At 29.5% G+C, this 12101-nt stretch overlaps 1 protein-coding gene across 1 annotated transcript in view; it reads right to left on the bottom strand.

Annotated features, from left to right (window-relative positions):
* Nucleotides 1–12101, bottom strand: part of LOC129919100 (uncharacterized) — a 133642-nt gene that overhangs the window by 59120 nt on the left and 62421 nt on the right. The window contains exons 2-3 of the mRNA XM_055999934.1: nt 11709–11935; nt 6603–6746 (exon numbers count right to left, since the gene is read on the bottom strand). Of these exons, the coding sequence (XP_055855909.1) occupies nt 6603–6746; nt 11709–11935 (371 nt within the window). The remainder of the gene's footprint in view (nt 1–6602; nt 6747–11708; nt 11936–12101) is intronic.

Raw genomic sequence — 12101 nt, 5'->3', positions numbered from 1 at the left:
ATTTTATTTGAAAGAAAGTCAGTCTATGCATTTTAAAAAATATTTGCGACACTTAAACAAAAAAATTTAGGAAAGTACCAATGTTGAATTACATTAGGTGTATTTTTCTTTAGTCAGCGCATATGCTATAAATTTTTTTGTTCAATTATAATGCTGGCAGAATTTTGAAAAGCAGAATTTTAAAAAGCAGAATTTTGAAAAGCAGAATACAAAAAAAGCAGAATTTTGAAAAACAGAATTTTCGTTAAAAAAGCAGAATTTTGAAAAGCAGAATTTTGAAGCCAGAATTTTGACCCGATCCCGTAAAATTGAGGAAATTGAAAAAAAATATGGTGTATTTCTCAAAATTATTGGTATAAAAACTATACCACTGTCTTTTCTATAAAAAGTTTAAACATTTTTTTAAGATTCAGTGCAAAAAATACACCTATATTCAGTTGTTTTTATAATAAACCATTAATTTTGCATAAAATTATTCGATTCTGAAATCAACCAAAACGGTATATTTTGTACACTCTCTTTGGTGTAGGAAGTACACCCTGTGGACATAAAATTCACCAGAATGCAAAAGTGGGAGACGACATATTTTTCAATGGTCGCCATTTAAAAAAAGAAGACAGCGATTAATTATTTTACTATAATAGTATATTTATCGACCTAATTATCCCGCATTCTTGGTTTTTTCGATTCCGTATATTATATTGTAAAAGAATTCTTCTAAAAAATTGTAAAAACAAAAAAAAAAATTATAATTTTTGAAAAACTGATTTTTAAAATCGAAAAAAAAAAATCATTAATTCACTGACATTTTTGATGCGCTCGATTTTTAGAGGGGGTAGTATAATTAGTAGACAGAATGTGTTTCGTTTTAAAATTTGGCAAACAAAGTCATATTTCACCATTAGTTTCTTATGGCAATATTGTGAAAGTGAATAAAAATTCATTTTCATTTATTTCATAAGAAATGGTGTGAATTAGAATTCATCAAACTGTTTGAGTTAAAAAATAAACTTTGGCTCGAATTTTAAATCAGAATAATTTAAATGGTGTATTTTATCCATAGATTTATTGTGTATTTTTCAATTTCAAAGGAATAATTTTCACCAAAAACCAGATCATTTAATATATCACTAGCGCTATTTATACACCAAAAATCGGTATATTTTTTTAACCACCGGAGTTTATTATATACGAGCAAATGGTGTATTTTTTATATTAAAAATGTATATCACGAAAGTGCAAAAAATACACCAAATATTTTGGTGTATTTAAGACTTTTGTGTTACTTGAGTTTGGTTAGCAATTGAATAAATTTTTGAGTAATTTGTTGAAATAAGTTCTCAAAAGGATTACTTTAATTTTTAAAAGTGTGCACTTAATGTAAACCTTTCATTACTCCGTTAGAGCTCTTAAAAACGTAAAAACATAGCTCAGTTTACGTTTTTACCTGGAAATGGCAGAAAAGGTAAGAGACTACCTATAGAATTTTTTTGGTCAGAAAAGTTTTTTAGTGTTTTGTCTTCCATATATAGAATGGCTTTTGTGAATTGTAAGGTCTTATCGTATTTTTCTAGATAAATTGGCTTTTCATGCATTTTCTACTTATTTTCCATCAATGGGTAATTCTTGACGTAGGTATAGCTATACGGCAGTTTTTGAAATGAAAAGAAGATCTATGCAACGTGTTACATGTTTATTCACATAAGGATTTACCATGGTTATATGGCAGGTACCGTTATTTTTGGACCTAAAAATCAAATTTCAATTTCATCTGTAGCGCGTTTCAAAAATTAAATACTTATATTGAAGAAAATAGTTTCAATAGTCATTGCAATATGATATCTGACTGTTACCTATTTTTTCTAAGTCCGTAATTTGCCCTATAGTAATAACTAAAGAGTGGACTAATCATTTTTATCAAATCAAATAGAGTCAGTTGGGGTAAGTGCGCGCACTGTTCACTTTACGGCGAAATTGTGAAGATTCTGTAAGAAATATCAGCATAATGTTTTTAGATTTGATAAACCTATACTTTGGGAACAAGAAAACACAGAAAAAAAGTTTTTTAGTTTAAATATTTCATATGATTAAAAACAAAAACCAAATGAAGTCGAAGTGCGCACTCTTGCCTCAAAGTCAGGGTAAGATCGCGCAAAATCTTGGGTATAAGCGCGCACATAATTTTAATAGGAATCTTGACAATTTACGGCAACTAAATGTCTAAAAATTTAATGTTATACTTAGTTAAACAAAACTTTATTTCAAAACTTTCAAGTTTTCACTAAAATGAATGAAAATGTTAATGAAAAAACAAATTAAGTTCAAATACAAAAACTTAAACTCTATTTATAAAACAAAATAAACAATAAAATATTTCGAATTAAATTAGAAGATTACGGCCTTTCTTTTTTGGAATTCATGAATAACAGCCTTCGTTTTTCAAAATTCAAGTTTCAAATGTTTCTGTCCTGTTGAAAAAAGAAAAGTTTAATATGGGGAGAAGTGCGCGTTCTTACCCACAAATGGACTGCGCGATTTTACCCACAAAGGTACTTTTTTTTTTATTTACCAAATTTATAATAAAATACAACAAAATCTAACAAATTTTTGACTTTAATCAAATATAAATATACACAATTCCAAAATATGTACTACTCTCGGTATATAATGCTCCCCCTCCGACGCTACACACTTTTCACGCACAACTTTTTTTTTTTGTTTTGAGCCGGGTTTTTTCAACCCGCTTTTAAAATAAAATGGAGCTGAGCACACAATCACGAAGGTCATCACTTATTGACGTCTTACTAAGCGCTGATTTCCTCATTTTTCATTTTTTTTTGACACAACTCGAGAAATAAGCACTGCGCGCTCTTACCCACTGAGCGATCTTACCCCAAATGACTCTAAAAAAAAAAAAAACGATTTCTATGATACTTTTATAACGGTTTTCTCATGGAACGGTTCACCCAGCACAAATCTCTGGGGTAACAAGTAACAAAAAATAAAATGCAAGACTGCGTCGCATGTACTTGCTCTTGCAACTGAATGCACTTTTTTGTTAGTTTACTTGTAGATTTAAAGAGCTGGCTCTAAATAAATTAAAAAAAAAAAAAAAATTGATATTGGGCAAAATTTTGTTAAATGAAAAGAAAAATTTTTATTTTAATTTTTTGGAAAAAATAAAAATGCAGTTTTATTGCAATCGCTTTAAGTATTACGTCTGCAAAGTTTAATCAAAATCGTTAGATCCGTTTTCGAAATATTTAATATAACTTGAAAAATTTACATAAGTTGTACACTTTCTTAGCGAGATATTAAAAAAAAAAAAAAACAACTTTCAAAATTCTATAAAAATCATCTATACCAAATTTGAAGAGAATTAGTCCACCCGTTTACCGTTTAGGCTGTGGAAATGTGTATACAGATGGACGCACATATGGACGCACAGACGCACAGACGCACGGACGGAATTGCGTGACCCACTTTTTCGGAGTTCTCCATCATCTTAATGTTTTGATTAAATCCCCAAATTTTTTTTCGACGCGAAACCAATACTTGCCCTATGAGCAAGTAAAATAAATTGCACGACTGGGGTCGCACGTACTTGCTCTTATGCTTAAAGTGACTGTAATGTTAAAGCTTTTTATTCAAGAAATTTAAAATTTGATATTTTGAAGAAATTTCATAAGTAGTATAAAAAAATTAAATCTGTTTTTATAATTAATTAAACTCCGTTATAAATTATCTTAAAAAAAAACAAATATGCCATTTTATTTCTTGTATAAAATGGTATTTTTAGAAAAAAATTTTCGAAAATTGTAGGAGCCGTTTTTTAAAAAAATAATTTTTTATATATAAAAATTTTTTAACATTTTTCAAAAAAAAAGTTGGTATGCCATTTTGAAGAAATAATTAATTTACACATAAAAACTAAATTTCAAAATTTTTCATTGATCCGTTTTCAAAAAATTGATTTTTCAAAAAAAAATTTTGAAATATTTTTTAAAAAACCAAAAATGCGTTTTTTGAAAATTTTCTAAAATTTTAATATTATCTTTACTTACACACTTTTGTATAAAAATTTTCATTTAAATCGGGTTAATGTTGTACGAGATATTCAGAAACGAAAAAAACCGTTCTATGACAGGTACCGTTAATAACGGTACAAAAAATATTTTTTTTATTTTAAAAGTTGGCTCTTATGTGTAGTACTACACACAAAACTTTTAATCAAAATCGTTAGAGCCTTTTTTGAAAAAAATTAACATTTCTATTTCCGTTATATGGCAGGTACCGTTAGTTTTGGTCATAAAAAAAAATTTCAATTTCCCCTCTAGGGAATCACCAAAAACTGCTAGCTACCAAGTTTGAAGAAAATCACTTCACTCGGCTGCAGCTTCAGATAGAGACAGATAGACAAAATTGCCGGACCCACTTTTTTGGCATTCTCCATCATCGTAATGTCATGTAAAATTGTTATCTCGAGTTCGATTTTTTTTACGAATCCTAAACTTGCCCTATAGTACCTACATATATCGCAAGTAAAAATATCTGGATGAATCCTCCTTTTTGGAAGTCTGCTCTTTCACTGAACAGAGAACAGTTGTGACTGCTCTTCAATATAAGTAGATGCTCAATGCTGAGTCAAAAATCAAAAATCTAACCCAATCTAATTTGCTACTCTCAAAGTAGATGAATATGGAGCGATAAAATGAACAGCGATGAAAATAAAAATATTTTATTCTCTGAAAGATTTCACTGCTTTTGAAAGCAAAACTTCTCCCTGTTCTTTGTAACTTCAATGGATTTTTTTTTTCAGAAAATTTTTCCGGCTATTTAAAATTTCACTGCTTTGTTGTGAGCATTCTGTTCTTCATATCTAACTATTTGATGAACGGTTGAAAAAGTAAAGATGAAGTGCAGGCAATAATTGGAAAAAAGGCAAAAAAAAAAGGAAAATGGTCAAATTCTTATTATTTATTCTGTTTATTTTATTATATTAATGATATTTCAAATCAGGAAGAAATTCACAGAGTATTTTTGACATTAATTTCTATTAAAAGAGTGATTAAATAGCAGCTACTTATAGCTGCTCTTGCTATAATCCGGCTCACTGCTATTACTGCTGTTTTAGAAATCGCTCTTTACAACACCACACCTAAAAATCATTACTTCAAGGTAGGTACTTTTCAGTTCTAGCCAAATTAAGCAAAGAACCGAGTTCCAAAATGCCTAGAATCTCTCGTACTTATTAAATTGTACAGCCCTGAGAACTGTGTGTTTATCAATACTTTATACTTTAGACTGTCTGATTTTATGTCAAACAAAATCACATTGTGTATATCGCAAACACAAATTGGATACTTTTAAATTAGAGAGAATTGACAGTTTTAGGGAATTGTTTTGTTCACTAATTTCATTATATAATAATTTTTAAATAAGGATAGTTCAATAAATTTAATCATAAAAACAAATTATAATTTAAATTAATTTCAAGTTAATTGAATTTTCATTGGAAATTATTTTCATACGGTTAGTCATTATTGTGTAATAATAAATTTTCAAAAGAGAACAAAAAAAAAAACTGAATTTTACCGGTAGTTCTTTTGTCAATATAAAAAGCTAAAAATTAATAGCATATCTCCACACAAGCACATATAATTATAATTTAATCAAAATATTAACAAAATGCTTATTATACATTCATTTTCTTTTTTTCAAAAACAGAATTCTAAGAAATAAATATTATTATATAAAATCCAATTAATTTTAATTTTTGCTTTGTTACAAAATCAAAACCACTGTAATGTGACATTTATTTTTAACCAAAGGACCGCAATTAAAAAGGGTCAATATTCACTCAAATGACATTTCTATATTACACAAAATGCAATTAAATAATGGCCCTGAGGTTATAACACAACATAAACGCTGAAATATTCAAATGCATACTATACACAAATATTTAAGGAAACCAACAGACCAGATAATGGGTCTCATCATATTCCCATACCCATGTGGATAGCGTAGATACATACCCGGAACTTAGCAACTTTTGTTTCGATTAACCCATTTCGTGTTTATGTTTGGACATTTCAACTGTTTCAGATTTAATCATAGTATTTTGTAGATAAACAAACCACACGATTCTTACCCTTGTTCAAACGATTAATTTAGCCGAAAACGTTGTTCGCCGTGATCAAATCATACAAAGGGGACAATCTGATATCTCTGGGATTCATTTTGGCAAATGGGTACGATGCATACAAAGATTTGCATAGAGCAACATAATTCTCAGGTATTGAAATCTCCTTTCAAAAAGACCATTTCGTCAACACAATTTCTGTTTAGAGACTATTTGAAGAGCAGCTGCTGGGATTTTGGCCAAAAAGGCTTCGAGGTAAAATAAAGCCTTATTATCCAAAGGCTTTATACATGTTTAACAAGCAAACGATATTTATGTGAACAAGAGTAAACCGTCAAAGGGTGTTTCCTGTTAAATATTTGACATTCTCACAAACACACTAATAGATACCACATCTTGCATCAGCAGCGACATACAGTCATAGCACCACGATATTATAGAAATGTTGTGAACTTACCTGATCCGTAAAGTTATCGGTATGGAAGAGGACTTTGACATAGCTCGTTTCACTAATGAACGTTTGTGGTTGTTCGGCTTCACCGCAAAACATTCCCGGTTCTCGTCGATTCGATACGTCCGTTTTGGCATTACCATCAACAATCTGTAAACACACACAAAAAAAGGGATACTTTCAATTTTGATTTTTGTTTGTTATTTTTGGATTGGACTTTAAGGAAAAGGTGAAAAGTGCTCATCAAAGTCTTAATAGGGTTGTAAAGTTGTCAATGATGTTTTTTTTTTTTTGTGCACTGAGAAGACTGAAAGAGAACTCTGATTAGGACTAATAGCTTTGGTGTTGGTAAACAATGATTTTGTTGAAAGTTTGTTTTACTAACTTAAAGGAAAAGTTATGTGCTATTTTTTTAATCTAGGTATGTGAAAATGTGAGATATATTCAGTCCTACAAAGGTGAACAGATTTGGGAGATCATGCCTTAAGCCAAGCTTATAAAATTTTCTGGGGCTGCAAAAAGGTATTATGAATCGAATAACCAGTTTTAAAAGGATTAAATCAGACGCAGTTTTAATTCTGAAAGTTTTGAAAACTTTGATCGTAATAAAAAGTGTCGTTTCAAAACCATGACCGACATCGTTTTAGAAAATACTGATTAAAATGTAAATTTATGAAAATAAATGCGAAGGAGGAATGAACTTTCATACTTTAATGATTTAAGTCATTAGATTTTAGCTTTTTACATAATAATAATGTTTATAATTTCATGACATTTGAAATTAAAAATTAATATTTAACTCAAGGGGACTCATGAGAGAAGAGGAAAACACAAGATATCGCGCTTGAGCACTTTTCTCACACTTTGTCAACTTATATAAGTAGCACTTGTAGAAATAATTCTTTAAAGACTCTAAGATAAGATCTTAGATGAAAAAAGTAGGCTTTTATTAAGAATATCAAATTAACTTACATTTAAAAAAAGTACTCCAGTTTAAAATTCAATGTGAGCAATTCACTCACAAAGCAGAATAATAAGAAATAATTATTAATACAATAAAATCATCACATATTTAAAAAAAAAATGATTTCTTTAAAAACAAAGTTAAATTTTTAGTAGATTGGTGCTTTTTGAATTACCATAGCAAAATCCTGTTTTAGTAAAACTCTTTCTCAAAAACATTAGGAAGTTCGAAAAATTCACCTTTGGTACTAGAGTAAAAGCGGGTGAGATGGCATACCTTTTTTGTTTTTGGCATATTTTTCAAAGTAAACCACATTTCATATTTCTAACAATGCAAAAATGTTCTATATTTAATATATAACGTGTGATTTGCTTTACAGAATTTTATATTTTTAATTTATATTTTTAAATTAATTTAGCAAAAAAAGTTAAAAAAAAAAAAAACCATCTCCCCCTACAGGGTGGGTAAGATGGCACACCCTGGTAGGTGAGATGGTGCATGAGTTTGTTTTAGGTTTCTATTGCCACATTCATTGCACAAATGGGTGAACGATGTGCAGGCTCCAAGCACCAATGTATTCCATGATTTTCCTTTAAATTTTAAGCTAGTGTTTACCTGTTTTTTAAGTTAAAAGAATGTTTTGTATATCAACGAAGCAATAGATACAAATTACACTACCTCATTCTAAATTGTGTGTTTTAATGAAAATTTGAACTTGACTGGATTACTTAAAAAAAATGTTTGAGGGTGATACGGCACATGCTAACACTATACTCAAGTAAAAAATTCTAGTACGGAATGCGCCATTTCACCCGCAAAAAATTGCGCCATTTCAACTTTTTTCGCATAATTCCTTTTCGTAAGCACCCATAAAAAGCAGATAGAACTAGAGCTCAGATTTCACATGCAATGTATAACTTATACTCTCTTGTATGTATTGGTTTATCAAGGGCATCAAAGAAAACCAACGAATCACAAAATATCGGAACAAAAAAAAGAGCGACAAAAAAAATTCGAAAAAAATCATAACATGATTTGCTTTGAAATTTTTTTTTTATTTTTTGTATCACATACAGAGAAACGAATACTGGCTACTTCGATTTAAGATATTTAAAGAAAGCTAAAAATATTTTTCGTACATTTTTAGAGCAATAAATGTACAAGATATTTAAAGTGCACCATCTCCCCCGCCGCGCCATCTCACCCGTTTTTACCCTATTAAGACGTAGGTATCATCACGTAGGTATGGAAAGTTAAAAATTTTGAGTCAACCCAAAAATTATTTTTTGAAAATGATTAACCCTCTGTAGGCACACCTCTTTTTTTGTGACGTGATAGGCACACGGTTGCGAATTTGACTTCTACTTTTTCATGTTGCTAGAACTTTTTTATGTCTCATATTTTATAGAGAAAACTTATGTGAAATTGATGTAGAATTTTCCGAGGAATTCGAATATTGATTTCACAATTAAAAAAAAAATGTATTTACACCATTATATAAAGAGACTTTTTTGCACCCACTTTTTTGAAGAGTTGTAATTTTTTCATTTTTGTCGTGCCAAATTCGCACCCGTGTGCCGACAGAGGGTTAAAAAATGCTTTACAAACATTTTACAGGATGAATTAAAAACTGTCTAGAATCGGAATATTCGAATAATATATATTTGTATTCAGATTTTTCAAAAATTAAAATTAAAAATCGAAAACTGAAAATAACTCGGCTGGGCATTCACCCACTTACTAATAAATCCATTTTCGAGAACTCGTTTCTTGAGGAGAAAAACAAAATTTTATCCAAATTGCCAACGCGATAAATACGTTCGGCGGTGTGCAGATTTCCAGGAATTAGGGTAGAGCGTTAAGCATTTAATATATGGTCCATGGTATTTAAACTATAAATTATTAAATTTTCGAAGAGCTCTTTGACCATATTATACTTAATTCTAATCCAATGTTTCATGTGCTGTATTTAAAATCCTTCTGCAAGTTCAAGTTTGTGTTTATGTTTCTGAATGTTTCTAGCTGTCTTGCTTTATTTCCTCTGGGTAAATATATTTTTTTAAATTTGTGTAAAACTTCAAGCCACCCATCCGCTGGCTCAACACGATCCAAGATCTCCTTACTTTGTCATCCTCTCCGGTTAAATCTAAAGCTCCCGAGGACACAGGCTTGAATGACGGTCAAAAAATGGGAAAAGTTGGGATGGAAGGGAAAACAGATATCGGATTTCAACTGTGTCCAAAACAACATACCTAGTTCAAATTCGGTTTTAAGAATCATATTAAGAACTTTTTTTTTTGATATATTTTATCGTAACCAAATATTTAATATCGTCAGCTTAGAGTCCAAACGTGTAAACTCCAATTACAAACATTTTACAGAAGGAAGAAAATTGCTTTAAAAAAAGTGCGAGGTTTATTATTAAATTATTCCAACTGAACAGCATTTTTTTGGAAAGCATTTAAATTGTATTTTCGAAAAATTCACTAATTGAAAATAATGTTAAATACAAATTATCAATGATTCAAAATCTCTTTAATTAGTTTCTTCTTCTCCGAAAGCTTTAGGCCTATATACATTTATTATATATATTAAAGTTTGGTTTTGTGTACGTTCGCTAACCGGCCACACCGACTGACTTATTTTCTTTATTTTTATTTTAAATCAAAGAGACATAAGAGGAGAAGGCTTAAGGCAAAAAAAAATTAAGATTTTATAGGGTAAATAGGGGTAACAAGACATTGAAAAAAGAGGCTATTTTCTAAACGGTAAGTTGTAATGAGTTGAATTCTTTTTAAAATGATAGATAAATTTATTGTAAGGTTGAAAAAGGTATTTCAAAAACTTGAGTTAAACGATTGGAAAGATACTAAGAAAAAAATTTAGGCGTCTTATACGGATTTTTTTCATAGGCCCTGGATTTTGAAATTTGAATTTTTGAAAAACAACTAATTTTTAGGGACATTTTTGAGTAGTTTTTAATTTTTTTGTAATTTTTATAAGCCTCCAAAAAATCTCAAGCTTATAGGAAATATAGGCTTTAGTCATGCGCAAGCATTTACAAATTTTTAAATTTTAAAATGATTTTTGACCGAATAACGGGAAAAACAAGTTTTTTTGTCCAAAGTTTTTTGGCCGTTTTCAACATAGGCCATATTTTACATAGGCCACTTTTGCTAAAAGTTTAAAAGTCAATATTTTTAAACTCATTTTACGAACTTTTCAAGTTTTGATTCCCTTTTTCATTTAAAATGTTAACTAATTATAGAGTCGAAAATTAAAAATAAATACAAAAAATGGCGGAACGAAGTCTAGTAAAATTATATTTTTCATCGACATTTTTTTAACGTGTGTATACGTTCTTCGTCCAGGACTCTAAAAGTTTAAAAAATTGTACAAAGGATTTAATAAATACGAAAAAACTACTTACAGCTTGTTATCTCTTTTAATTTTAAGAGTTATCTTAATGATGTTATTATTTTGGGTCTCGGATAAGTTTTTTGATTTTAAATATTTCAAAATTCAAAATTTTAAATTCTTAAAAAATATGTACGTGTTAAGCTTTCGAAATTTCAAAATATATAAAACTATTTTATTAGGTATTTGGTAAGAAATTTCAAAATTCGTATCAAATTTCTTCTTACGAAATTAAGTTAATTATAAAATTCAACTCAAAAATTCTTTTTTACAAAGTGACTATTAATTCTGCTTGCTAAGTCCTTCACAGTCTGATCTCCTATTCACAATATTGTCTGTATACTGTATATATCTAAAAGATTTTCTAAAAAAGTACTCTTTTAGAATTGCCTTTCATTTTATTCGAAAGTTCATTATTCTGACGAAAGCAATTTTGGAGGACTTGGAAAGATTCTCAAATCCAACCATTTACAGTCAGTCACGTAAACCATGTTAAAATCAAAGTATAAAGGTTTTCCAGAACACAAAAAAAAATCATTCTTTCACGTAAAACTCATTTTTCAAAAACCCTTTTTGTTCTTTTTCAGTATTTTTCTTCGTCAGGACACGATTTCCATTTGTCAATAAATTGAACATTATGTCAAGAATTTTCTCTGAGCACAGAAAAGAAATTAAACACAAAAAAAGACAGCAAAAAAAAAACAACCCATCCAAGTGTCCATCCATATTACCTGTAAAAATCCTCCATCACAGTGGGTGGCATTGATGAGAGTGCCAACTTTGAATTTTTTAAAACGTAGCCGAAGGACAAAATCTCTCGGCGAACCACGTAGACTACGAAAACGGTACCAACATGTTAAAGGACGTCCGATATTCTGATTGGTGACATCCGGCGAAGTAACGTCCTCGAATATGTCTACAGTTTTGTTGCAATGGTCTTTGGATGTATCAGAAGATCCTGGAAAAAAAGAAGAAAATGAAAAAAAAAGAAGAATGTTAAAGTGTTAATTATTCGCAATTTGAGTTTGAAGGAAATTAGATGCAAATTTTTCACAAAAAAAAAAAAATTGAGAAAGAAAAAAATCAATGGCTTCTCTTTGAAAAGCATGTGACAAGAATTGGAG

The sequence above is a fragment of the Episyrphus balteatus genome, chromosome 4, assembly GCF_945859705.1.
Source record: "Episyrphus balteatus chromosome 4, idEpiBalt1.1, whole genome shotgun sequence".
Taxonomy (NCBI): Eukaryota; Metazoa; Arthropoda; class Insecta; order Diptera; family Syrphidae; genus Episyrphus; species Episyrphus balteatus.
Note: the sequence above shows the minus strand (reverse complement) of the source record. Positions and strands in the feature narration are given on the sequence as shown.